Source organism: Corvus cornix, chromosome 5, assembly GCF_000738735.6.
Source record: "Corvus cornix cornix isolate S_Up_H32 chromosome 5, ASM73873v5, whole genome shotgun sequence".
In the NCBI taxonomy this organism is placed as follows: Eukaryota; Metazoa; Chordata; class Aves; order Passeriformes; family Corvidae; genus Corvus; species Corvus cornix.
This window is the reverse complement of record NC_046335.1, coordinates 36,095,973-36,123,949: the sequence shown is the minus strand read 5'-3', so window position 1 is coordinate 36,123,949 and position 27,977 is coordinate 36,095,973. Positions and strand designations below refer to the sequence as shown.

The 27,977-nt window shown below is 42.3% G+C and overlaps 1 protein-coding gene across 4 annotated transcripts; it reads left to right on the top strand.

Moving 5' to 3' along the window:
- On the top strand, positions 1–27,939 carry ZFYVE1 (zinc finger FYVE-type containing 1). Of its 4 annotated transcripts, none has more exons than XM_039551919.1 (13): positions 1–401; positions 1,026–1,226; positions 1,363–1,899; positions 15,046–15,550; positions 18,508–18,722; positions 20,763–20,869; positions 21,679–21,787; positions 22,367–22,464; positions 22,563–22,680; positions 23,021–23,191; positions 23,966–24,146; positions 24,634–24,747; positions 25,807–27,939. In XM_039551919.1, exons 3-13 carry the CDS (start codon positions 1,402–1,404, stop codon positions 26,037–26,039), a joined length of 2,349 nt encoding a protein of 782 aa, XP_039407853.1. In that variant the 5' UTR covers positions 1–401; positions 1,026–1,226; positions 1,363–1,401; the 3' UTR covers positions 26,040–27,939. The 4 variants fall into 4 exon arrangements, with proteins under 4 accessions (XP_039407853.1, XP_039407852.1, XP_039407854.1 ...); XM_039551918.1 differs by having other exon boundaries at positions 1,004–1,226; XM_039551920.1 differs by lacking the exon at positions 1,026–1,226.
- Positions 27,940–27,977: the final 38 nt, after the last annotated feature.

Here is a 27,977-nt window from a genome sequence, read left to right as displayed (position 1 = left end):
AAGTTCCCCGCGATCAGCTGATCCCGGCTGACAACGAGGGGAGCGGGCGGAGGGGGCGCAGGTCCTGGCCGGCCCTGCCTTACTCAGTTCCCCCGGGCGCCCCGACTGCATGGTCGGCCCCTGGGGGAGGAGAACCGGGACACCCCCCCCAGGCGCGGAGGGGACCGGGGGGAGGAGGAAGCCGCGGCCGGGTCCCGAGTCCTTAGTCACCGGCTGCCGGCGGGAGGAAGGGGAAGAAAGGTGGCCGCCGGTTTGTAAACAATAGCCTGGCTAGCGGCGCCCCGTGCCGCGCCGCCTTTGTTCCCGACCCCGCCGCGGCTCCCGCCCGCTGCCGCCGCTCGGCGGGAGGAACCCGGGGGCTTCCCCCTTCCCGGCCGGCGCAGCGGCGGGCACAGCCCCAGGTAGGTGCGGGCGCGGGGGGAGGCGCCGGCCGGCACCGCCGTTACGTAACCGCGGGCGGGTCGCGGGGTCCGCCTGCAGCCCCCGCGGGCGGCCGAGCCACAAGTGCGGCTGCTGCGGGGCAGCGCCTGCCCGGGGCCGCGGGACTGGCGGGGAGAGGGGGTGCCGAGGGTCATCCTGGAGCGAGAGGGTCTCCGCGCTGGCTGGGAGCAGGGGAGGCGGCCCGGAGGCAGCGGTCGAAACAAAGGCGGCGGCGGGGTGCGCAGGCTGCCCTCAGCGGGCGCTGGTCTTGGGGCTCTGCTCTGGCAACTTGGGGTGCAGAGGGAGAGGGAAAAAATCCGTCGTCTGTCAGCCTGACCGCGGTAGCGATCGTCTTCCAGTGTTATTAGAAGGAGCGTACAAAGAGAGCGGATTTTTGTTTATCTGGCGAAGCACATCAGGAAATTCCCAGCAAATAAATATTGTGAACTCTCTGAAGGAGGAGCTTAGCTGTGGAGTGAAAGCAGAGAATTTTCTAGTCTTGACACGGTCCTTTTGTGTGTGTGTGTGTACATGTATATGCACTTGTGCGTTTCTGATGCCTTTTTTGTCTCTGTGTCACCAGCTGTCTCCGTTCTCATCTTCAGGGAAATACTTGCTGTATCTGCTGAAGTACAGCAGGCTGGGTTTTTTTTCTCATCACTGAAAGTACATTAAACAGCTAAAGAGAGAAAGAATGTATACCAGCATTTGGGTATAATAGTACATGAAACCAGCCACGTTGTCTAAGTTTATTTTGGAGAAAGAAAACTTCATTAGCACTTAACAGCACTCTTCTTGTGAGGCAGGTCAGTGTATGAATCTTACAGAAACATATATTAATTATTTTAAATCAAGTACAGACAGCATTCCTCTTGTGTTTCTTTCTGTTGTGAAAATACTAAATTTACAACTGACTTCTATACATTTCATTGTTTGAAACAGAAACAGGAAGGAAAAACATTGCTTTAAAGAAATCTGAAGATGAGTGCCCATACGCAAACTGTGGAGAAAGGACAGAACACAACACTCCTGTGCCAGGAAAGCTATGTTTGCAGTGGGACAGATGAAGCAATCTTTGAGTGTGATGAGTGCAGAAGCCTACAGTGCCAGCGTTGTGAAGAAGAGCTGCATCAGCCAGAAAGGTTGCGGAATCATGAACGGACCCGTATAAGACCCGGCCACGTCCCGTACTGTGACTCCTGCAAAGGTGCCAATGGGAACATAATGCATGCCAGTATGACGGGCTCAAGGCAGATAGCAGCAGTGAGGTGCCAGGTGTGCAAAATCAACCTCTGTGTGGAGTGTCAGAAGAGAACACATGCTGGGGGGAACAGAAGGAAGCACCCCGTCACTGTGTACCATGCTGGCAAAGCCCAAGAACAGGAAGAGGAGGAGGGGATGGATGAGGAGACCAAGAGAAGGAAGATGACAGAGAAGGTTGTGAGTTTCCTCTTGGTCGATGAAACTGAGGAGATTCAGGTAAGAACTGTTGTGGTTTGTTGTGAGCCAGCAAGGTTCCTGAACAAAATTGAATACATTGTATTGCAGTAGGTATCCTGCAAATGGGAGTGCTGGCAGACAGTTTCCTGCTGTATGACTAGGAGAGGGTATTTGACTGTACCAAATAGTGCTAATGCAAGACTACAGCCCATTGCTACCATTTAGCATCAGTAAATCCATCTGGTTTTTAGGAGTAGGACAAAATAGAAATAAGTGTCCAAAGTGTTCCATCCAAGTCCTGCAGACACCATGGTTAAGCTATATTGCTTGTCACAAATATTTTTAGATGTTAGCCTTTTGGTGAAAGAGGGGGAATTGCCACTGGGGTAGGCCTGCTGATAAAAATGATAGGAACTAGTTGACAAGAATAGCCTCTCAGGAGGCCCTATTTTAGAAAGTCTAGCATTCAAGATATGCAGTTATAGAACTCTTCTGTTGGCCCTTACATTTGGTAAGCACTGTACAAGGCAAAATGTGTGAAAGCCACATAGCATATTAATTACACAACTAAAAATTGAACTTTGTTTTTTGACTTCCAGTTTGCATCCTTGCTGTTAAACCTTGTTCGGGAGACTGAAAGAAAATTTGTAGTCACCTTGAGACTCAGTATCTGGTTGCTCTAATTTATCATACTCATGCTACCATCATTAAAAATAATTGTGGTGATATTTTTGTTTTTGATAGTTATTTGTATCCATGATAGTAACAGTCAATGTGCCTGTCATGCATCACAAGAAAATGTGACTTAAGTATCTCATATCTATTCTATACTATAGAAGTGTGTGTACATACGTATATGTGTATGTACACAGTAATTAAACTGTAATATAGGATAGTCTCAAAATGCTTGGGTCATATTTTTGTCAATTCAGGTGTACTGATTGCTAAAGTCTCATGGCTTTTGAAGGAGAAAGGGAGGAAAGGATTACAGTCCTTATGGTGCACTGACATAGAGAGCACACTATGCAGGACAGCAGTGACTGTAAACTGAGTGCTTGAGTTTCAGGTGTTGTAGCAGTCCTAAGGTTGTATGCCTTCAAGCTCTAAGCACACACTCATTTCCTTGTAGTGTGTGACAGATGCAACTATTACTTTAAGATACAGACTTCTCAATAATCCTTTAGCTACTAGAGCAGGCTCTGAAATGCCTTGGAATAGGGCTGTCCTGGAAAGCTGCTCACGAACTGTGTCTGTGTGTGGTTGTACTAGTTTAAGTTATATTTATACTCATGAATCTGTAAGCCTTATTGAGGTAGACCTTTGGCTGCCTCCTGCAAGCCAAGTGCATTTGCTATTTAAATGTCATGGGCCATAAAGCCAACTTCCTTATTGAGGCAGCAGTGGTCCTTTATCAGATCATAGCAAATTGGTCAGAACAGGGTTGGGTTGAAAAAGCTCTCCAAAAATGATCTTATTTCACTATCAAGATGTTGAATCAGAGTTCTTCCATCTGGAGTGGTATTCTCTCTCTCACAGCTGAATATATATGTGACATCTCACAGCCAGTGTCAAAGCAGTCTGAGAGATTTCAATTAAATTATTTTCTGGCAGCTGGAATTTAAAGAGTGCTTGCTATTATAGTGATAATTCTGCTAGTGGACATGAGGACCTTTATTTCGAAAGGCCTGTTAGATGCCACAGAAGATGTCTTCAGAGCTAAGTAGTCATCTTTTGCTCTTGTTAATACTGAGGAGCCTATTTTGCTATAGGAAAGTGATCATCAGCTTTTTATTTTGTGCTTTTCATTGCTTGAGGAGTAATCATTAGAATATTCTTTATTTAAACCAGCTTTTTGTCCAAAAATGCCAAAAACTTGAAATATGGAGGTGCAGAGTTTGAGGGTGTGTGGCTTTTTAAGCTTGAGCAGACAGGATAAGAATTTAACGGACTTACCTAGTTCAGCTATCTTTAACTGTTTAATGACCTTTGGAACTTGAAAATTGTTGCATTAGTTGGGAAATAAGAGGAAACTGCTGATTTCCTATCAATGGTAGATTCTGCCATAGCAATGTTAAAAGCTACAAAATTACAAATGTTAAAAGCTACACCTCCCCCCCCCCCCCCCCCATTCCCCCCGCAGTTAGATGGAACTACTTATGCTGCTGAACAGGAGATGATGGATCGAGGCAATCACTGATGTATATTTATTTACAAACATCTAACTTGAAAGTGGATCAATGAGATGGGGACACAGGGCCAAAAGATTTGGTTTTTAGTTTCTTTTGGAACCTGGAGTTGTTAAGCTCAAGTGGTTATGTTTCATCTCACTGTTCCTGTTGGCTTCTTGGAAGTGGTAGCTCTAAAACTGAAGAACATTTATAGTGTGTAAGCAAATGACTGATCTCGTTCTAGATCCAGAAGCAATGTGGATTAATCCATAAGGAGCTGTGCCTGAGCAAATTGGTTCAGGGGAGAGGTGGAAATTCTCAGTTTGGGCTCAGCACTACACAGATACAGCTGTGATAATTCTGAGATCTGCATAATTGTCTTTGTGCCGTGTTGCACAGATGTGCTGGCCTGCTCAAAGCTTTTTGTGCTTTGCAGGCATAACCATAGGCTCAGAAAGCTGAGGACTTCTTGTGCTTGTTCAAATCCACATAGACAGAAAAGGTCCCATTTTAAACCACTGCTTGTTTGTAGAAAACTGATGGTAGCTAAAGTTTGTATCTGTGAAATACAAGCTTCTCTGTGATGCTCATCATAACAGCACTATATCTGAGCACCTCAAAAAGAGATTGGCTATCTCACGTTAAAAAATGTCCTTAAAGGGTAAATCCAAGTTTGCACTGCAAGTCTGTGGAAGAACAGAGAGGGAGGTTGTTCCTCATGGAGTCCAGCCCCAGCTGTCTCACACCACACAGTGCAACGCTGTGCATCTCTTGTGAGTTAGTCCCCAGGCATCTTGACCTACATGATGAATTTTTTTTTTTGTTTTTCCGGGACTTGTTGCATCTCATAAGACCTTACTGACTTCTATCAGTAAACAAACCTTGACTGTTTTACAAACTAGCATCACCTGCAGTTTAAACCCATTCTAGGCTCTCTTTCTCAAGCTCTGTTATGCAGTTTCTCTTTACACAGTATTAAACTTTTGGCCTTATCGATTGGATATCGAAAGCTGAGGCTTCAATCAAATTGTTCTTGATAACTGCAGCATCTGTTTGTTAATTGGCTCCTACATAGTCTATCTTCCTTGCTCATCTGAGAATGATATTGTGGGGATTACTTCCTCAGTAAATCACTGTGGTCTTGTCACTGCACTCTTTACATCTTTCACATCTCCTCTTTGCCTTGTTAGACTCAAACTGTGTGCCTTCTCTTTTTATATGTGTAAGGCCCTCAACTGAATCTCCTGATCTGCTCTGCTGAAATGTCAGCTTTCCTTTCTTACTTCTAACTTCCTGGATTCTCAAAGAGGCATCATTGTGTTGTCACTAGTGCTGCCCCTTGCACACAGGAGGCACTTCCCATAAGAAGTCACAGAATCAATTAATTGGGTTTTTTTAACTGGTATTTGTGTATCTATTAAGAAAAACACAGTGAAATACAACAATAAAAACATGACTCAGGTTGTGATACTTGGTTCAAATCCTGAGGCTGTCTTACTGTCCTATGAACTTTTCAACTCACCTGGATCTGTCTTTGTATCTTGTACTTATATTTATGCAGTTTCTGGAACAGTTTCCATTTTTGCTTTGTCTTTATGATGCATGCTTGCAAAAGAGCTCTTTAGCATAAAGCAGAGTTATGCATCTGTTGTACAATGAGCTTTATTACTACTTCTGAGGCGGGGCTGAATGCTTCACAATGCATAACAACAGCTTGGTATTTTTATCTTGGGGAACAGATGTTGGGAGTTCTTACAAGATCAGAACTTGGTTGTAGTGTCACTAATGGCTCCTATGATCATAACACTTTGTCCAAAGCCCTAATTAAGGACTTGGCACATATGCTTAATAGAAGTAGAAACAGTCTTTCATTGACTCCAGAAGATAGAGGACATACTTGGTTATTAATAATCTGCCTTAGAGTTCACTCATCTTTGACCAGAAACTAGCTCTGTCACAAGGCATTATCCAATCTGTGGGTTGCAAAGAAAAATAAAAGGTACTGACGTTGTATCCTGACTTACTAAGGAGACTAGAAGGAAAGAAAAATTTCCCTCTAGTCACAAAAATAATTTCCCCAGCTGTGTAATTTTATGAAGGAGAAGGAGCATACATGCATTGCTATGTCTCCCCTGAGATACCCATAAGAGCTCCCTTTCTTCAGCTTGCAGTGTCTTTTTGTTGTGCCATTAAATATCTCAACTTTCTAAGTATAGCCCCATTCCTTGAGGCTTTTTCTATTCCTTCTAGCAGGTCTAGATGCCTAAAGGAGTAAGGTCTTCCCCTCAGCAAGTATGAACAGAATCTATGTACTGCTTTGCAATCAGTTAAGGTAATGCAAAAGGACCCATAGCCCTTATTTAAATGCAGACCATTTTGTACAATCATTAAATAAGCTGTTGCTAAGAGCATAATAGTCTATGTGTCCTCCTCTATCCCCTCCTGTTAAAAAGTTACACATACATATAGTGATAACTCTGCAGGGTTGCTAGCTGCTTTGCTTTTCTCACTCCTGCTGTAAACCCGATGGAAGTACTGTGATTTTTTCCTTATTATCTACTGATTTGAGCCTGGATGAAGTCTAGGGATGACAGAATGGAGTCTCTAGGAATGATTGTTCTTGTCAAGTATTCTTTGTCAGTTAATGGGAGCTAACATGTTCTCTTATGAAAGAAAGTCATGATCTCTTAAGTCTGATTGCTTGCGTTTGTCTAGCAAATAGTGCTAGTTCTTGTGACACTCTTGCTTGATTTGCTGTTGGGGGAATGTGCTTTTGGTAGTTTGTGGTTTTTTTGGGTTTTTTTTGTGCTTTAGGGTAGAACAATCAGCTGTAAATTTCTGGGAAATGTAGTCCATATCCTGTAACGTAAGGAGTCACAGCTAGTATATTTGCCATGGATATAAAGGAGGAAGAAAAATGTTGAAGGATCTGAGTTTTCTAGGCTAATGTGATCTGTTGGATCAGGATGTGTAATTTCTGTCCCTTGGTACTGTTGATGTGCTATAGATGAGTTTTCCTCCCCTTTGTGCTTTCGAGAGGTTTTCTTGCCAAAGTATTTTTGGGAGTTTACTGTCCTACACTCTAGGAATTTTTCTCTTATTACTTTGTTATTTTTCAGTATTCCTCCCATCCCAGTCTGTTATCAGTTCACCTACATTTAAGTGCACTGTTTTTCTGTCCTTGGAATAACATAGTAGAGAAACTACTTAGCAATTGCTGTTTAGGAGTGTTCCTTCTTCTGCTGGACATATATCAGTATTTTGAAGAGTATTTTTAGAAGGTAGGAGAGAGAGCCATCCATTTAACAAACACACAGATCCTTTGACAGTCTCAGGCTGACTCTTAGCTAATTTTTAACATAGCCACTTATAAATAGTGCTTTTCCCTGGAACCAGTCTTGCACCTTCTTCATGATGCAGTACTCTTGGGCATTAATTAAAGTCAAATATTTTGCTTCCTTCCTGTCTCTTTTGTCCATATGCTGACATGAGTGCAGGTGTGGAAAGAAGAGAGCATGTCACAGGTGAGAGAGCCTGGTAGCAGGCCACTCTGGAATTACCCACACTTTCATTCAAGAAATGAATGAAACTGAACTTAGTTTCCTGAACTTAGTTCCGTTTCTGAATTAAATAGTCTTGGGTGGGGGTAGATGGGGTGTTTTAGTGCTTCCCCTGCTGTACCCCTCTTTGCACTTTTCCAGTGAATCTTTTTGGTCTCTTGGATGCTGCCAGTAGGAATGGGATGTGAGTGCTTTGGGGTACATTCAAGAAAGAAAAATCAGCTGGCTGTCTTCTAGTCCTTCTTGTCCTTTCCATTGCCTCCACTTTCTCTTTTCTGCAGCAGTCACTGGGAGGCAGATGTCACTGCAGCACATGCTTTTGGCTTTTTTATCTGGGCTGTTAAACCTTTGCTGTAGGATCACATAGAGGCAGAAGATTGAGTCCTTTGGCCTGCCTGTCAAAACACCCTGGAATTGGGAAAATAACCAGAGTAATTGTTTTCTAGGAAGAATGCAACTGTTGTACAAGTAAATTTGTAAATGCCCCTCTTAGCAAGGACAGTGGTATAGGTAGTGTCCACAAAGGTAATCTAGTTACTCTTAATATTTAGGAAGACAGTGTGAATTTGCTCCTTGACTTGCTGTCTTCTGGGCAAGTCTCTTCACGTGGATGTGGTCTCTGCTGCTATAGCTGTGACTTTGGGGTGTTAATTGGTAGTGCTGTGGCCAAATTAACATCTACAGGAACTTGAAAGGTATTTAGGATACAAAATCATGATTTCTGCATCACTGTTTACTGTTCTCTTTTAGAGTTAGATGATACTATTACGTTAGTGTTTTTTTTCAGCAGCTGCATTTACTTCAAAGTCTTTACTACTTTTCTGTTTTCAGTTCTTGCAAAAATAGTTTTTCAGCAAGCTAACAGTTTAGTGGACTTCGTAGTCTTATTTCTGCTTTCAGAAGTTTGATATAACTTAACTCACTTGTCTACAAGGTTAACTTGCTATTGATAATAGCAATATTTCAGTCAGTGTTCCCCCTTGGGTTAGGGAGAGTCCAGTCAAGTTGGATTACTTCCAATCACCTTAATTTTTTTCCACCACTGTCTTAAAACGTTTGAAATAGGATCTCTTTGGGTAGGGTTGTTAAGCAGGATTTAACTCTTCTGTCTTTGCCTCTGAAAGAGTTCTGTAATAGATAGACATGGTGTAAGTCCTATTGAGACTCGTGCTGTTAAGCTCCATACAAACCCATGAAATATTGAACCTGAATTCCTATGCCAGAGCTGTAGAAAGGAACAGGATAATTTTGGTCTGAAAAACATACTCAGTTCAGGGACAGTATTGTCCATGGGTATGTACTGTGGCTAATAACAGATCTCAACAGAGCCCATAGGTGGTACTGCACTGGAGACAAATAAATAGGAAAAACCCCTTCAGGTTAGGAAACACCCCTAATACAAATGCTTTCATTTGCTTGAGCCAGGAGGAATAAGATCAAAACCAGCTGAAGCTGAGGAGCAATGTCAGAATCTAACCTTAGACATGTCTGTCCCCTCCTTTATTTTGCCCTCCCTGCATCTGGTGTCAGGTCCTTCAATTTTGGCTTGAGGCTTTGTAGAACTCCAGTCCTGAAAATACTGATGTCCACTGTCAGCTTGGCTGAAGGCTAGGAGATCACTGAGGACAATAATGATTAATGTATTTAAGTATTCTCTGGATCAATAACTTACTTCTGAGTGCCAGATTGTAACTACTGGTGTGACATTCACAATTTTATCAACTAATCTGTTGACACAGCCCTTTGCAGAAACTTTCTCAGGCTGCTGTAAAACATTTACGTAGTAACAAGTAACTCTTTAACCAATAGAATTAATGAAGTCTAATTTCTGAGATGTCTTCTTCTCATTATCCAGTGCTTGTCCACATTTTCTGTCTTCTGAGTAAGAAGCAGTATGTGTGCTGTCATGCACCAGCTAGCATGCTTACTGGCTAGCACGTATGGGTATGACTGCTCAGCTTACTACTGTCTTGGAGGCTCCAGGGAGTAGACATGAGACATGCTCTTTCCTCAGTAAGGTTATTAGAGTCTTTCTTTTCTACTCTGTTGTCTATTTTCATCAAACTTTTAGGAAATTTATCTTTTAGAGGCTCTTATTTCTGTATCAAATTGGTGTAATTAGATTATGAATTTTAAGTTATATGTGGAAGACTTGAGTAACGGCATAAATTATATTTTCCATGGAAAGTCATGCAAAAGAAAAGGTATAGGAGACAACCTAAGGTAGAAAACTAGAGATGCTTGTACTTAAAAGTCAGCCTTGATTCTTCTTGAGCACCTGCTTATGATCAAAATCTTCTCTCTTGTTTGGAAGACTCTAAAAGTCAGAGGAAGTAATGACCTCCTGAGGTCACTTTCAACCTGTATTAGCCTAAGATCTTAGAGGAAACAAGGTTTGAATTACTGTGGTTTAGAGCCTGTCTCACAGCTCTGTTGATGTCACGTGTTTCACAGCAGAGTTTCTCTTCCTCAGAGGGAGCTATCTTTTTTGTCACTTGATAACAAGAAACACTTGTTATCAAGGGTTGATATCAACAAAAATTTCTTTTGGGGCAAAAGCAGGTAATTTCCAGTTGCATTTTTAGTAGCCTGTTGCACTTGAGTTGCGGGGGTAAGCCAGTTATGCTTCTTTGCATTCATGCATTGCCTTTTCAGGAGTGATTGTGAGGAGCCCTGCAGAGATGCGAATTTTGGTGGTGACACTGTGCTGTGGTAGAGCTTATTCTTCTTATGTTAGTTTAACTGGCTGTGGTTAAAGGAAGAAATCTGCTTTATAGATTTCTCTCTTATTTTCAATGTACACTGAAATTGTGATTTAATGACCTAAAGGTAGGAGCTGGGGCTTTAGACATGCACCCAATCACTTTTTTCTGAATCTATCTCTGGATAGGAGCTCAGTTTTTCAGAGTTAAAACACAGATTTAGAAGCAGTGTTTTAAAGAACTGGTCTGCATTGGGCAGATCTGACAGATCTGTTCTATTTCCAGGTTTAGCGATTGATGTGATACTCTGTCCTTAAGATCAATTACCTAATATTGTCTGTTTTGTTTTAGAAGTTCAGGACTCCTTAAAAGGTTGCAGATGTTCTTTTAGCTTGCTTTGTCATTTCTCCTTCTGATTTAAGGTGTTTGAATTCTTGTAAGCATTATCTTTTTAAAATATTTTCTGAACTGTGAGCAGCATTACTTGTATTGCCAGTGTTAAGTAATGCTTTAAGGTAAATATTTTTTTTTTTTCCACTTGATTGCTTTGACTGCTTGTACTGATTTGTCTCAGATGTTTGTAATTTTATGCTGGTATACATTTGGATGTGCTGTTAGGAATCTTGTACCTTACATTTCCATTCATTGAGAAGGGTGTTAAATTTATATCATTCTTATTGACTTAGTTGTTGTGTGTCAGAGGATACTGTCTTGTGCTGGTTGTCTAATCATAGACCATTTAAATTGGCAAAGAACTTTGAGATCATCAAGTCCAACTGTTAACTCAGCACTGCCAAGTCAACCACTAAACTGTGTCCCTAAGCACCACACCTACATGTCTTTTAAATACCTTCAGGGATGGTAACTCCACCATTTCACTGGGCTGCCTGTTCCTATGCCTGATAACCCTTGACTCAGAAATTTAATTATTTATATGATGGTCTCTTTCTTAATTGCAGAAAATATATTTTTGTTATTAAATATACTCTTTAAAACCAGGTCAAGCAACGGGTAAGACTTCAAAACACAACAACAAAAGTACCAACATAAGTCAAAACGACAGTGTAAGACTAGCAAATGAAGACGCTCTGATGAATACTATGCCAAGCATTCTTGATTCTTGTTTTGAGCTATTGTGCGTTGTGGCACAGCTCTGGCTTTGTGCACCACTTCCATGAATATTAGCAGCCCCTAAAGGATTCGTAAAGAGTCTTAAAAGGAGAAAACTGTGGTAAAAATATCTGATTCTCTTAATGTGTTTGTTTTGCTGGAGGCAGATTTAAAGTTATATGAGTAACAGGTCATTTGAAACTCTGTTCTATTTTACAGATTTTTGTAACTTTTGTAGCTTTCTAACACTTTTTAAATAACATTGTTACCAAGAGGTTCATAGGTAGGAATGTAATTTTAGCCATTCCTAAGAAGAGTTCTCTTGTTTAGCAGTTCTTGTTTCATTTTAGGAGTTCTGTTTCTAAACAATTCTACTTAGGGGTCAGATTTAGAAAACTTATGTTAGGTACAATGGATTTCCAAGTATAGGTGATAAAGAGACTTCAGTTCCAAATGTGCTCCACCGCAGTATGTATACGTTTTTGTGTCTGCCTTATAGAAGACTTTAGCTGTCAAGTTCTCTGTTTTTTCCCACTGAAGACCTTCACCTCCAGTTCAGCTGAACTTGGGTGAAGGGACTGCATGGGGAGCTGGATGACAGCTGCTAAGAGCAACCTAGTTAAAACTTTAAAAGAAAGCTAACCAGGATTCTAACATATGATGGAGTAAAAACTGTTCTTTTTAGAAGAGAGTCTCCTAAGAGCTATAACAAAAGTGTAAATGAGTCTCTGATACTAGAAATGGCAAAGTTAAGAAGGCACTCAAGAGATACAACTCTTGTCTTGGGTTAGACATACAGTTTTCATTCTTAATTTGCATTGCTGTGCAACATAAGGAAGGTTTTGTATTTACCCTCTGCTGTGAATGTCAGAGATCTGGAACTCTTGGGCAATGCAGAAGTGGACATGGTATGGAAACATGAGTCCTTTGCACATGCAACAGAAGGTGGAACCATATCAATTTCTTTAGAGATGAGAAGCAAAACAAAGAAGTGGGGTTAGTACTTTGACATTTAATGCACCCACTCTGACTTCAAATGTCTTGAAGGAACTTGCTCAAGAGAAGTAAATTTGACTACTGATCTGGGGATTGTTGCGGATGGTTCTTAGAGAGTATCATTCCTGTACTCAGCATTGGTTAATGTCTACTAGCGCACAAGAACAAGGAGCACCCTATGACTTACAAGCATATTCAGTTTCAAAGGGAAGGGCTTCTTTTGGTCATCTCGGCTTGTTTTTGGTTTTGTCGCTTCTCCCCCTACATGGAATTTGTTGTAAGGCTGTTTCAGGATCCAAAATTATGACTAGGTTTTAAAAAGGAGGATAGGTCTGCTGGTTCTCTACCAGCTATGAGCATCTAGGTGCAACCACTGCTCAGGAAGTTCTCGGTCATCTGACTTCTGAGCACTGGTAAAGTGTGCTAGGAAACATTTACTCATTTCATGTCTTAAGTTCTTCCTCATTCATTACCAAGTCCTGTGAGACAACATTGGACTAGCTAGACTTTGGTGTGTTCTTGTGCTCCTGGGTAACTTGCTTGTCTGAATCACTCCTGAGTTCTGTCCTGAAAGGACTGAAAGTTCTGTCTGCAAGAGCCTCGAAGGGGATAACTTAGAAGGGAGTGTCGTTTGTGTCTTCTGACATTACTGACTCAGCCCCTTCCACAAGCTCTCCCAAACTGCTACCAAAGTAATAACTACTGCTGACTAAAAGACCTTAGTCATTAGCTGTCCTGCCAATACTTTAGCAGCTGTTTGAAAACTGATATTTTTTTGTGTTGCCCAGGGAGTACATAACCATTGACTCTGGCAAAAAGGATCTGTCACCTTTTTAGTGAGAAGTTTGGGAGGTGGGAGTTAAAAACAAAATATTTTGAAGACATTATCATATTCCCTTTTGCTTATGTACACATAACATTTTCATATTGTCAAATCTGTGAATGTTTTTAGGAGCTATTCCGTGAACCAGTAACTTCCTTTCATCCACAGAGACATCTTGAGAGACACTAAGCAAAACTGCATCTATCATCTAAGCTACCTTCCTGATGATAAGCTAGTAATCACAGCTACCAAAGAAGCAGACCCTTTCTTGTGTATCTGTAACTTGAGTGTATCTTGATGTTCTCCCACAGACACCAGGAAAGATTCTGTTGAGATCATTTTGATGTCTCTTGTTTCCTGTTTTCTTCTACGCTATGAGGCTGACTTGAATAGTTTGAGTCTGTGAGAAGCTACTGCAAGCTCACAGCCCACAGGTTTTCTTTGTGAATGCTGTTCCCAACCACAATCTGGCACACTGGCTGATTTTTATTTTCCTTCAAAGTCTACATGCTGCTGATTGATTTGACCAAAGCAAATGGGGCTGGCTGAGCCTTAAACTAATTTGCTGATCTAAAAATAAACTTGTTCAAAGAAACCATTTATTACCTCATTGCCTCTCTGGATCATAGCTTGTGAGATCTTCCAACTGTAGTTGCAGGAGGAGAATAGCTAAGAGCTTCCAGAAGTTAAGAGGCAGGTGAGAGGGGCTGGAAGCCCTGCTCCTTTCAGTTGATGGGGATTCCTTGAAAAGGGAATTGGGATGAAGGAAGTGAATTTAATCTTTCTCAAAAAGTCCTTCTGTCATATTCTTCCCCATCATATAATATATGAATAAAACCTGTTGGAAGATGAAAAAGCAAGGCCGAAACAAACGCATGAAGCGTGAAACCTGTGAAAGCCGTGAACATATTCTGCAACAAATCCAGGGCAGGCTCTTGTACAGAGCTCTAGCCCATTTCATTGCTACTTTATCTGCTCCTGTTACTCCAGTGTCTGAACAGAAAATGTGTTGTTCTTTAGCCTAGATAGCATGATGCTTGACACTTAAGCTGTAAAGCCAAAGAGAAGCTACCTGCACTACTTCTTGGTTTTGTATGTGTGTTCTTTTGTTTTATTTTTAAAATGAAAGTTTAATACAGTAAATTACAAAATGGATCATTGAGGTAGTTGTAGCACTTCTGTGAGAGCCAGTTTGACCTGCTTCAAGCACCTGACTTCAGTGCACAACTTTGCTGCTTCTTCTCTGCTCCCCTTTTCCAGCTGAAAGATTGATCAGCTGGAGAGCAGTGGGAATAGGACAGTCTGTGTCTGTGAGCCCCTGGCTGTGGATAGATGCAGCCCAAGTGCATGGCAGACATTCTTCTACCCAAACAGGTGCTCAGCCTCTGTGGATGAGTCAAGTTAAAGTGGCAAAAGCAATCCCCTCTTTCACGCCTGAATTTGGATGCTTGCCAGGAGACTGTTGCTACTGAGAAAGTCTGCTGTGCTCCAGGTAGCTGTTCTGTCAGACTTGGAAGTAGTGTTGTACCCCCTTCTCTGAAAGGACTGCCTCAGAGAATGGGGTGAGATATTAGAGTTGACTAGACAAGTAATCACAGTGAGGCATCACTTCCAAAACAGCTACATGATGGAACAATATAAATCCATCAATATGTACATTTTACAAAACTGCATTCTAGTATTTTGTTTTGTACTTCTTGGTGCTTCAGAAACTTAATGATGAAATCTGAAGATTTCTAATCTTATGAAACCTGAAACAGCTGTGTTTTCGGTGTTGTCTACTTCAATTACATAGTTACAATATTTTTCTCTTTTCGTTTTGGAAGGTAAGGAATGAAGAAGACTTTATTAAGAAACTGGACTGCAGTCCTGACCAACATCTAAAGGTAGTGTCCATCTTTGGGAACACAGGGGATGGCAAGTCTCACACCCTTAACCACACTTTCTTCTATGGCCGGGAAGTCTTCAAGACGTCTCCTGCCCAGGAGTCATGCACAGTTGGAGTCTGGGCAGCCTATGACCCTGTCCGCAAAGTGGTGGTAATCGATACAGAGGGTCTCCTGGGGGCCACTGTGAACCTGAGCCAGAGAACACGGCTGCTGCTGAAGGTCCTGGCCATCTCTGACCTTGTCATCTACCGTACTCGTGCTGACAGGCTCCACAATGACCTCTTCAAATTCCTCGGTGATGCCTCGGAGGCTTATTTAAAACACTTCACCAAGGAGCTGAAAGCTACCACAGCCCGCTGTGGCCTAGATGTTCCTCTGTCAACTTTGGGTCCAGGTGTCATCATCTTTCATGAGACTGTGTACACCAAGCTACTGGGCTCTGGTGAGTAGGCAATAAGAAACTGAATAACAATGTGCTAAACACTGTCTGTAAATTATCAGGTTGCATTGAATATTCAGCATTCTTTACTACCATGTAAAAACATGATTTGGGTTTTGCTCTCACTGGTTTCAGTCTGTGAACCAGGCTGTGGAACTAGAAGAGCATTCCCTTATGGTGATCTGACTATTCCAAATCAGCTAGAATAATCCTCTTAGCCAGCTGAACATCAGCACTGAATAGTCATGAGTTCTGCCAGCACAGAGGGCAGAACAGAGGAGGGTTTATCATACAAGTTCACGAGTATGGGTGATATGGCAGATGAAGGTGAAAACTGATGTGGTGAGTTGACCCTGGCTGGATGCCAGGCACCCACCAAAGCTGCTCTATCACTCCCCTCCACAAGTGGACAGGAGAGAGAAAATATAATGAAAGTTTCATCAGTTGAGATGAGGTCTGGGAGAGATCACTCATCAAATACCATCATGAGCAAAACTGGCTTGACTTGGGGATATTAACTGAATTTTTTTACTGATAAAATCAGAGCAGGGTAATGAGAAGTAAAATAAATCTTAGAAACACCTTTTTCTCATCCCTCTCTCCTTCACAGCTTTACCTCCTCCCCCACCAGCCACACAGGGAGACAGGGAATGGGGGTTGTGGTAGTTCATCACACGTTGTTCCTGCTGCTGCTCAGGGAGAGGAGTCCTTCCCCTGGTCTGGTATGGGGTCCCTCCCATGGGAGACACTTCTCCATGGACTTCTCCAACATGAATCTATCTCACGGGCAGCAGTTCTCCATAAACTGCTGCAACATGGGTCACTCTTCCATGGGGTGCAGCCCTTCAGGCACAGCCTGCTCCAGCATGGGTCCCCTATGGGGTCACAAGTCCTACTAGGAAGCCTTCTCTTTGTGGGTCCGCAGGTCCCTACCAGGAAGCTGCTCTAGCACAGGCTTCCTACGGGTTCTCAGCCCTGTTTCAGACATCCATCTGTTCTGGTGTGGGCTCCTCCATGGGCTGCAGGGGGACAGCCTGCTTCACTTCACCATGGTCTGCCGGGGAACCTCAGCTCCAGCACCTGGAACAACTCCTCCTCCTCCTCCACAGACCTTGGTGTTCCTCTCACGTATTCTCACACCCACTTTTCTCTGGCAACAATTACATCTGAACATCTTTTTTTTTTTTACCTTCTTAAATATATTATCACAGAGGCATTACTATCATTCCTGATGGGCTCAGCCTTGACCAGTGGCACATCCATCCTGGAGCTGGCTGTCATTGGCTCTGCCAGACATGGGGGAAGCTTCCAGCAACATCGCACGGAAATCACCCCTGTAGCTCCCCCACTGCCAAAACCTGGCCATGCAAACCCAACACAACTGACATACCCTGGGATTTTGGCAGGGATATGTAGAATGCTGTTACAAAAAAAACCAAGATAAAATTCTGTGTAGAAACTAGGAGGAGCAAGAATTATGACGTTGATGAACGTCACTCTACTTTTTTAAATTCTGTGAACCAAAATCATTCTGAGGCTTATGTGAGGTTGGGACTGAGGTTGTGGTGGCACGGAGCTGATGACTTGATTTGATGCTACGTTTCTCTGTGCAAGTATCTGATAAGACCAAAGGAGCAGACTTGCAGACTATGATTCCCACCACTTTCAGTGTTCTTCACAGTAGTTTTAACTTAGCTTATGTGATATTGGATTATTCATATTTAAATGGTGTATTTTATTTGTATATCTGAGTGAAATACACTGTCTTATGGAAGAGACGTGTTTTTATTTTGGCTGTACAGTTTCTTCTCATTTTTTGTGTATTTCAAAAGGCGTGGTGAAACCTTTCTTGATTTGATCTGGTGTTTTGATAAGGAAGAGCCGTAATGAATTGGCCTGCAGTGACTGAGGCTCAGTCCTGCTGTTTGTGAGCATCTAGGAGTCATCTCTTGTGTAATAAATACCTCAGCAGTCCTGCTGGCCCACATTCTCATTTTGGCTTCTCTAAACAGTGAGGTTTTAAACCAGTGGAAGAACTTGACGTTCTTTCTGGTTATTATCAGAGTAACTTCTTTATACCCTTTACCTTACCTGTAAGGCAGTTCCTTTTCTTATATGCCAATTTGCTGATTAGCAATTCAGCCATTCATAAAGTTGTTGACATACACTGTTTCATCAGTTCAGCCTTTAGTGACTCATGAGGACACTTTGCACCTGTATGCAAAGTCAGGGTCATAAAAAAAATATATTTTTATGGTCACTTCTCATCACAATAGAAATAGGAAAGAAACCTCTTAGCATATGGATATGCAGAAAGCTGTAACCATCTGTCTCAATGGATAATTGAGATAAGTGTGTTTATGTAGTTTTAGGACAGGGAAGATGGGGCCTGCCTAATTCTGAAATGTACAGCAGGTATTTGGAAGCAGGCAGGAGAATGTGGTTGGCGCTGTGGAGTCTGACCTGATGTGGCCAGTTCTGAAGTGCTTTGCCATGTAGCAGTTGTTGATAAAGGCTTGGTCTTCCTTGCTACAGGGCTGGCATGGAGAACAGGCAGCCCATGTAAGGTTCATGCCCTCCAGTTATCAGGTGCTAGGAATAGCTATACCAAGTTATGGTCTGGTGAGAAGAACTAACAAATGTGCTGATATTGTGTTTCCTTGTATTATGTCCTAATTTGCTCCTTAATCTGGATATCTGTGTTTCGAAATCTAGATGTGCCTGGTTTTACCTGAGAAACTTGGTCTTAGAATTTAAAGGTGTTTATCACAAAAGAGAGGCTGCTTTTGGAAAGTTTGTTTCTTTTCCTTGTCTTAAAATATAATGATAACTGCATTCCAGATGTATTAGAAGACTTAATTAAGAAAACTAGAACTATATTGCATATGAAAGTACTATGCAATAAAGTCCTGTTTTAAACAATCAGTTGTTTATGAACTTGCTGATACTCTTATATATAGATCATCCTTCGGAGGTTCCTGAGAAGCTCATTCAGGATCGGTTTCGGAAGCTAAGCTGTTTTCCTGAGGCTTTCAGCTCAATTCACTACAAGGGAACAAGGACATACAATCCTCCAACAGATTTCTCTGGGCTTAGGCGAGCTGTGGAGCAGCAGCTGGAGAACAATACTACTCGGTCACCTAGACAGCCCGGAGTTATCTACAAAGCACTGAAAGTAAGTGCAGAAGAGTTTGTCACAGTCTTTATTTGTACCACTGTTGCTAAAAACTCAGCTGCAGCTCATAACGGCAGAGCACCTGAACCAGTGATGCAGACTTGTATGCAAGTCTTCCATGAGAGTGATAATTTTGTCGTAACAGCTGGGGAGGCTGGGTAGTTTTTTTTACTTTAAAACAAACACTTTGGTAAAGACCATGGAAGGTCAAGAAAAGTTAAAGAGCCAAACTGAACAAAATCACAAAACTGAGCTGGGAAGAAAAAAGTAACTGATGCTGTGAGTGACAAGCACTTAATGACAGTGATTTACAAAGAGAGACCTTAGAAGGTGTTTTTTATAAAATTCCTAAAGATGGCCTCAGCACAAGAGGAGAAAATGCAAGAGACTTGAAGGGAATTAATAGTTGGCAAGACCTAGCACTGCACAGTGTAACCCAAGGGCTAGGAGGCAAAAAGGAGGAAGGAATTGTGCTGTAGCTAGGGATGGGATCAAGCCAAATGATGTATTACTTCAGAGCGAGTGATTTTCTCAGATGGTTCACTTTGCTAGGATGTCAGAGGGATTTTTGGGTCTTTAAATTTGCAGTCCTTCCTACAAGCTTCCACATACCACTACCTGATTAACAACATATTTTCTTTGGCCCAAAGAGCACAGCTGTCACTGGGGAGGGGCAGGCAGAGCTGGGGCATATCTGCAGAAGAAGGTAGTGTTAGCAGTCTTTTCTGATGTTAGTCACAGCTGTTGGAACAGATAATTCTGGCTGCTCTGCATTAGTGGTAGCTGAAGCACAGAGGGAAGTGTCAGGTTGACATGTACTGTACACAATTCTTTGCATTAGGGAGCAGACAGGCAGCAAGAGGAAAACCAGTTGGAATCATTAATTTTAGTTTAATTTCTAGGACTTTATTGCAATAATCAAGTAACCTGGTTTCAGATATAGCTGCTGGTGTACTTAAATTCATGTCCAGTAGAGTGTTTGCTGTGTTCAGATCACTACTAACTACAAATTTCACTACTAACTTCTTTTGCTTCACTTGCTGAGGACACAAGACTTGCTAGAGATCTCCACTTCCTCTAACTTTTGAATTCATTGGCCAGTATCAGTCAAGCTTTCAGGAGAATGTAAAGCAAATTTCTTTGAAATTATGTGAAATAAAATGTTTAAATAGAGGACTTATCTGAGGGAAGCTGTGGTGAAAGAGGTATACACGTCTGTGTGTATGTGCAGTCAACCCTTGTTAAACAGCACAGATGCACCCACTCCACCCACCCCAACCCTTTGAGGGGAGAGGGAGGAAGAGAAAGGCAGGCAGCCACTATATTAACCTCAGCTGTAGGAAGAGTTTCAGCTAGATCTCATGCCGTGAGAGATCTCCATCAAGAAAAGCTGTAATCATTTGCTTTGTTCCAGTGCTTTTTTTTTCTCCCTTAGCATAACACCTGAAAGAACTTAAAAAGTTAAATGTGCCAAGGCTAAGGACTGATTTAATCTGAGAATGGATGTTCCTAGGAAAGGGTACAAATCCCTTTGTCTCAGTTTTACCATTTCACCAGAGAAGAGCAGTTGTTCTAGTGGCTGGAGGAAAGCTCAGGGCAGCACTTTCTGAGCCAAGGGGCAAAAAAATGTGTTCTCATGAACTATGAGAAATGATCCTCTGAGTTTCTTTTCAGAGGTTTTCAGAATGCAAAGCCCTTTTAGCAAGAACCCTGCTATTTTGAGCAGGGATTGGATCCACAGTGATCCAGGTGCAATCTTCTACCACCCATTTCTACTACAAACTTCAAAGTAGGGACAGGAGGACAGGAAAGCAGAGAAAAAGAGTATCTTACTAGTGTTCAGGTCACTTCCATACAAGTGCAAGATTGCCTTCTTGGTTGGTTTCCAATCCTTGTTTTGGTTTCCAGGCTAGTAAGACACTATTTGTTAGCTGTGTACTCTCTCTGCCTCTCCCTCCAGTAGAGGAACTCATGCTTTTTCTTGCAAAATATCTTCATTGCCCTTAATTCCTTTCCAGTTCATTCTTTTTTGTTTCATAGGCTCTAAGTGACCGGTTCAGTGGGGAGATCCCCGATGACCAGATGGCTCACAGCTCTTTCTTTCCAGATGAATATTTCACATGCTCCTCTGTGTGCCTCAGCTGTGGGTAAGTAGATGAGAAATGCTTCTCCATCCTTTTAGGGGATAGTGCTGCCTCAACCTGCAGCCACAGAACGTAAAGTTTCTGTGACATCTTGACACCTGATATCAGCTATCCTCAGCTAGTACTTCCAGGAAGAATTAGCTTGAAATCCAACTCTTATGTGAATTGGACAACCACTGTTGCCACATCCCAGCTGGATGCATGGTTTTTGCCCACTCTGTTTTTGTGCATGGCTACAAACCTGTGCTGCCCATATCTTTTCCCAAATGCAAGCAGGGCAGGAAGAAAGGAGTGTCTAAATAAATCCCCTGACATTTCCTACCGTGTTTTTCTCTTGACGTATTTATTGCCTAAACAGTATAAGCAGTCCTAAAGCATACATCATGGAGTGGGGCTGTATTCAGTGAGTAGGTCTAAGTGGAGTTCCATATTTGATTAGATCTTGGCTGGTAGCTCTCTGGAAAGAGCCCAAAGATTGAGCCTGGAAGGGCAGTAGATGACAGTCAGTGCTCTGAATCTGGGAGCTGTATAGCAGCATGATGTTGTAGCTGGTTATGCTTCTTTTCTGATGCCGAGCATTTTCTGCAGTGAACTGTTGTGTGGTGCTGCTTTGTATGTGAAACAGTTGCTACAGTTCCTTCTGAAGAGCCTGCCTTTCAATAATAAATTATGTCATTGCCATATGTACAGTTGTGAAGATGGTTTGAGGGCCAACATCTATAAAAATACAAGATAGCAGTAAAAATGAAATCTTGCTGACATCTGTCCTGTGTCTAACAGCAGCAACTCATGGTTTGCTCTTGAATACTCAGGTGTGGCTGTAAGAAGAGCATGAACCATGCAAAGGAAGGAGTCCCTCATGAATCCAAAAGTCGATGCAGATATTCTCACCAGTATGATAACAGAGTCTACACTTGCAAGGTGAGTAGCGATACAAGGACAAGGTCTGAAGAATGATAAAGGAAAGGATGACCCAGTAAATGACAGGCATGTGCCTGTTTTAATCCTTTTTTTTTTTTTTTTAATGTCAGAGGTGCTTATAGCCTTGACAAGAAAAATTGATCCTTATTTGACTTGTATGTTTGCTTGGAGAGTTCATCACCTCTGTGTGCTATGTGTCATTTTCTAGCTAAATTGTGAAGCTTGATGCTCTTAACCTGGGTAATGCTGACCTTTTATATATTTGACATGGTTACTGTTCTTATATGCTTATGCCCAGTGCTTGGTATTAGCCAATGTTTCTGAAGGATGTCTGCAGGAGACAGGAAGATTTTTGGCTACCATCATGGTCTTTATTGATGTAGAAATACTTCCCTGATGTCCATCATTGATAATGGGTTTGATTTTGCTTTGTTTTTAAATGAGTTCTGATGAGTGCTCCTTTGCTGTGGACCTCTGTATGCTAATTATATGCTTTACGTGGACAAACAGCAGCCAGATGTAGATTTGGATTCCCAAGAATGTGGGTTCAACCCACTACATTGAGTCTTTATGTTGTAGGCCTGTTATGAACGAGGGATGGAGGTCAGCGTGGTGCCAAAAACCTCTGCTTCCACAGATTCCCCTTGGCTGGGCCTTGCCAAGTATGCCTGGTCAGGGTGAGTACTGCAGCTGAGATCTCTCTGCTCTCTGTGGTCTCTGCACTGCCTGGTGCTTGGGACTTGCCAGAGAGGTAACCTGTCCTCCTCTTGCCAAGGTACGTGATCGAGTGCCCCAACTGCGGGGTGGTGTATCGCAGCCGGCAGTACTGGTTTGGCAACCAAGATCCTGTGAACACTGTAGTGAGGACAGAAATTGAGCATGTCTGGCCAGGGGTAAGTCTGCTTGCTGGATAGTCCTTGTGTATGTGTGCAGCCATGCACATGCTAATTTGGTTGTTCTGGACGTTGATGGAGAAAATAGATAGCCTTTCATTAAGCTGGTCCCTGCTGTTCGAAAGAGCCTTTGCAAGGGCCTTCAGACATCTTTTGGCTATCTTGAAATGGCTAAGTTGCCAACCTACTTCTGTCTTTCAAAGCAGGGCTGGTGAATCTTTTTCTCCTGCTTGCCCTTCAGTTTAACAGGAGCAATGGGTTGCAGAGCCATCTGCATCTTTAAAAAAAAAAAGGTGGTTTCCCTCTTTTTATTCTCAAATTAATATCTGTTTCATTCCAGACTGATGGATTCCTGAAAGACAACAACAATGCAGCCCAGCGTTTGTTGGATGGCATGAATTTCATGGCTCAATCAGTATCTGAACTTAGCCTAGGACCCACAAAAGCTGTGACCTCCTGGTTGACAGACCAGATTGCCCCATCTTACTGGAGACCCAACTCTCAGATTCTGGTAAATAGCAGCTGCTACAGAGAAAGGCTTTGCAAAACGAAAACCCCTTTTCCTTACTCTTTAAGTAATACAGTACTTTGCAGATTCCAAATGCTTCTTCTTTTACTGCAGCAATCCCAACTCCTACAACTTTGAGAAAACTGAAGTGCTTTCTCCTCTTCCCATTCTTGACTTAGCCAGAGGAAGTATGAACAGAGACTTGGCCCAGCCCTGATAAAGAGACTGTTTCTCCCTGCTCTTTGTGAGCTACTCTCCCTGCAATATCAGAGAAAATCTTGGCTTGCATGAACTTGTTTTTTAAAGCAAAGAACCAACATCTTAAATATGGCTACTGCAGTTGATAGTACTATTTTTATGGGTGCAGAGATTAAACTCTGGTTTCATACCAGGTACAAAAAGCTGGCCCAAACAGTTCAACTAGGAAAGGATTCCTTGTGTCTTGCCGGAAACAGATTCTTCTTCAATGAAAACTGCCTTCTGAATTCTTACCCCACACAAAGGTCAAATGTCCATCATTCAGCCCTGTGTGATGTGCCTGTGTTTGTGATTGTGAACGAAGGAATCATAGCAATATATTGGCTTAACCACTGTACACCTACCATTCTGAATCACTTCCCTGGGGTAAAGTTGTGGGGCTGATAGCACCCAAGTCTTGTGTGTAACTGTATTTTTCACAATTTCAGTCTGAGACTTGCCATGCTGGGCTTCTGCTCTCTATTTTTCACTTAAGGAAGATCAAACTAACAGTTCTTCTTTCTGTGTTGTTCTGATTAGAGCTGTAAGAAGTGCAACACACCTTTCAAAGATAACGACACAAAGCATCACTGCCGGGCCTGTGGAGAGGGCTTCTGTGATGGCTGTTCTTCCAAGACCCGTCCAGTGCCTGAGCGAGGCTGGGGACCAGCACCAGTGCGCGTGTGTGATAACTGCTATGACAACAGGGGCATCCAGTTAGGTAATCTTGAGTTGATTGTGACAGAACTATCCCTGGGCAATAGCCTGAAGTCTTTGTCCCTGATTTCTGGATCACAACCATTCCCAATGGGTGTAGACATGCTGGGCTTCCATAAAATTTTGGTAAGGAAGCTGAAGAGCTCAATACCTTTTGGAAAGATGACCCTACTAGATACCTGACCTGCTGACAAAATTATTTTCTAATTGTATCTTTATTTTGTTTTCCTAGCAACTGCTGATGGTCTGGTGCTAACATCAGAGAAGGGATGCTTATGTTACAGCAGACTATATATTTTGTCCATTATTGATAAAATGAACACCCTGCAATCCGAGATTGTGGATGGGGGACATAAAGGCTGAGGAGAGATTCCAACCTGCCTTTTGGGTTTGCTGCTGGTTTTGTTAATGTAAATTAACTGAAACTTTCAGTTACAGGCTGAAATGGTGGTGGACTTAGGTGTTGACCCCTTCACTCTTGTGTCATGCAGATGTGGCTGAGCTGCCTTCAGATGAGGAAGGGGGGACACTTATTGCCAGGAAGGTGGGGGAAGCTGTGCAAAACACACTTGGAGCGGTGGTGACAGCCATGGACATTCCCTTAGGTGAGTTCTGTTCTCTTCTGATGGATTTTTTTTTGTCTAAACGCATTTTTGTTTTCAAAGAGCAAAACTTGTTACTGAACTTCAAGAGTTTGTGTCACAGGCTGGCACCTCTGCTATGATACTACTGTTGGTTGAGAGTTCTACAGCCCTCTGGACCTCTTCTGCTTGATGTTTCTTCTTGGTGCTCAGCATGTTGTTTTTGCAGATCACACTTTCTCTTTTCACCCTATTATGCAAAACTGCACCAAGCTGTGAGTAATTCACGCTCTCCTGATGCATTCACTGCAGTGACCTGCCATTTGGAGTTCCATAAAGATTGGCCAAATTAAGAAAGCATTTTATCAGGTTTGGTTTTCTTCCAGAGATGCTGAGTGCCTTTTAAGTGTATTCATGGATACTGCTGGCACTTGGTACTTCTGAGGGAAGGGCTGAGAATTTGAAGCTGTCCAGGTTGGTAATGATGGGGAGGTACTCAGTAGTGTGATCTTTAAGGGTGAGCTTAGTACAGGGAACCTCTGCTGCTCTTTCATGTGCTGGGTGGCAGTTCAGGTATGTCAGCAAACATTTCACATTTGAATTTTCTGTTGTTGGACGTGACTTCCTACTCATTGTGCACATTGCCTACAGCATGTCTGGCCATCACCTGTGCGGGTGTTTCTCTCCAACTCAATGAAAGGCAGAATAAATCCCTTTCTCAGTTCAGACAGTACATGGATTTCTGATTATTTGGTTTGGTGACTTGGTAGTTTTTTTGGCCACAGCTGAAACTAAAGGTAGGGAAAAGCAAGTGTCTTAACCTCTAGAAGAGTCTGAGTAAGGCAAGATGCCACTATTAAAGAGTTTACCTTTGAAAATAGGCAGAATGTGGGAGAATGGTAGAATGCCCTAAATGGCTACTCATTGCTCTGGATTCTGTCAGTAGGTCAGCTCTCCCTTAATGGCAGTGGTATGACTTGCAATGTGTGAGTGCCTCCACTGGAGTACATTCCTGACATGCTCGCGTTCATGGATTATTTTGTTCTCCCTCTTTCTCATCCCCCCACTTCACTTCCTCCTTAGGTCTGGTAAAAGATGCTGCCCGACCTGCGTACTGGGTACCAGATCATGAAATCCTGCACTGCCACAATTGCCGGAAGGAATTCAGTATCAAACTTTCCAAACACCACTGTCGGGCCTGTGGCCAGGGATTCTGTGATGAGTGCTCACACGACCGCAGAGCGGTTCCCTCTCGTGGATGGGATCACCCAGTCCGAGTTTGCTTTAACTGCAATAAAAAGCCTGGTGACCTTTAACCCCAGGCTGCTCTCCAGATCTTTGCAATTCCTTATGTTCTCAGGGTTACAAATGAAAATATCTGGTCTCCCTTTCACCTTCTAACCTGTTGCAGCCAGAGTGCATGTTTCCAGTTTCTGGCCTCCTCTCATGTTATATCCATCTTGGAACACTGGGAATGAGCTTACATTCAGCCTCTAGGTTTTAATTTCAAATTAACTGGGAAAGGGAGGGAGCTCCCTTGTAAATGAGCAAACCAAAATCCCGTGTATTTTATTCCAGTAAAAAAAAAAAAAATATATATATATATATATCTCAACTATGTATAATTTAGTATATTAAGAATATGGTTGAATAATGAAGCTTTGAGTATTCCTAGTTCAAATGATGGATGGTGTTGTTCCTTACTGTATTGGATCAGAATTATGGCCTTCTAATTCTTCTTTTGGAATGTCTTGCTGATCGTGATGTCCTGTGAGGAAGGTTTGGACTCTGTGCTGCCAGGAATCTCCAATGTTGATATGTGAATTACACCTGGTAATTCAACCAACTCTACATCTGGAGGTGCTGCCCTTCTGGCCATGGAAGATTAAACCTAGTTTAATTAGCAAGTTTGTTTGAACTGTGATATGAGCAATGGTCTTGCAGTGCAAGAGGTATCAAGTTAACACAGACTCCCTGGCAGAGACCGGTAGAGCTCTGAAAGGTAAAGCAAATCCTATGGCACGAGGCAAAGCATTCTGATTTTGCCATTTCAACTTCAATACCAGATCAAAAGGTAGCAGGGTCTTGCTCTCCCTGACAATATTTTCATGTACTCAGGTTTTCTTCAAGTTTCTCTGCAAGATCATTACAGTTAAAAGTTTTGTCCAGAGCAGAACAAAAGAACAAGTTTTGTAGGCAACTCTGAAATACGAAGTTTGAGTTGTTTGGGTTGTGATGACTTTCCTTTTCCCCCACTTTTTAAGTGATCCTGTAGTCTCTGAAGCCTCTGTGTTCTCAGATATGGTTGCATAGAAACTGCACAGATTTGACTTACTTTCTTCTAATAATATGAACTTACAAATCAACCTGGAAAATGGGAACCTTTCTTCTTTGCTCCTAGCAACTGGCACTCAGTGGACTTCATCCTTTTATGAAAGCACTGCAATGAATTCACTGATTTTATTATGAAAAGCACCACTTAACCTAACTTATATTGTCATGTACTGTGGATTTGTGGTTCCACTTAAAAGAAGTAAGAGACCGTTGTGGATTAAACTGCCTAAAATTCTCCCTTCTTGGCTTACATAGACAAGAATTCTTTCACCACATGAGAGTTGCCTCCTCTTGGGGTGGCTGGAGTTTAATGCAGTGTCCTGGAACTGTGGTATTTTTTCCCAGCTTATTAAATGTGCTCTTGTGTAGATGAGTGCCCAACACCCTGTTTTAAGACTGTATTATTAAATTAACTGCTATAAAGAACTTTATCTTCTGAACAAGCGTACTGACTTTCCTTGTAACAAGCGGTTCTCACTTTGTCTCTGAAAGAACATGCTCACAAAGTGATTGTCCCTTCACAGCTACATCCAATCTACACAAGGAAGTAGACTTAGAAGATGATCCAGGACACCTTTGGTACTGGCCAAGTTTACTGCGGATGGTCTTATGTTTTTGTAAGCAAAAGCCTGCCATAAACTGACAGTTGTCCAAGTAAGGGCATGAGTAGGTAGAAATCCTCTCTTAAAAGACATTCTGTACATCTGGCATAATTCTGTGCTTCAAAGTATTCTTTATTTTTTTAATGGGTGAGCAGTGTGTTCTTGGTTTGTAGGCTGTGCCTTGTGTGCTGTTTATGCATGTAGCTTTACTACCATGTTAATGCACAAAGAGAAAGCAGCCATGACATTCCTTGTATAAAATCTTTGGCATCTGTTTCAACTTGTCTGATTTTTTTTTTCTTGTCAAAGCAAGAACTA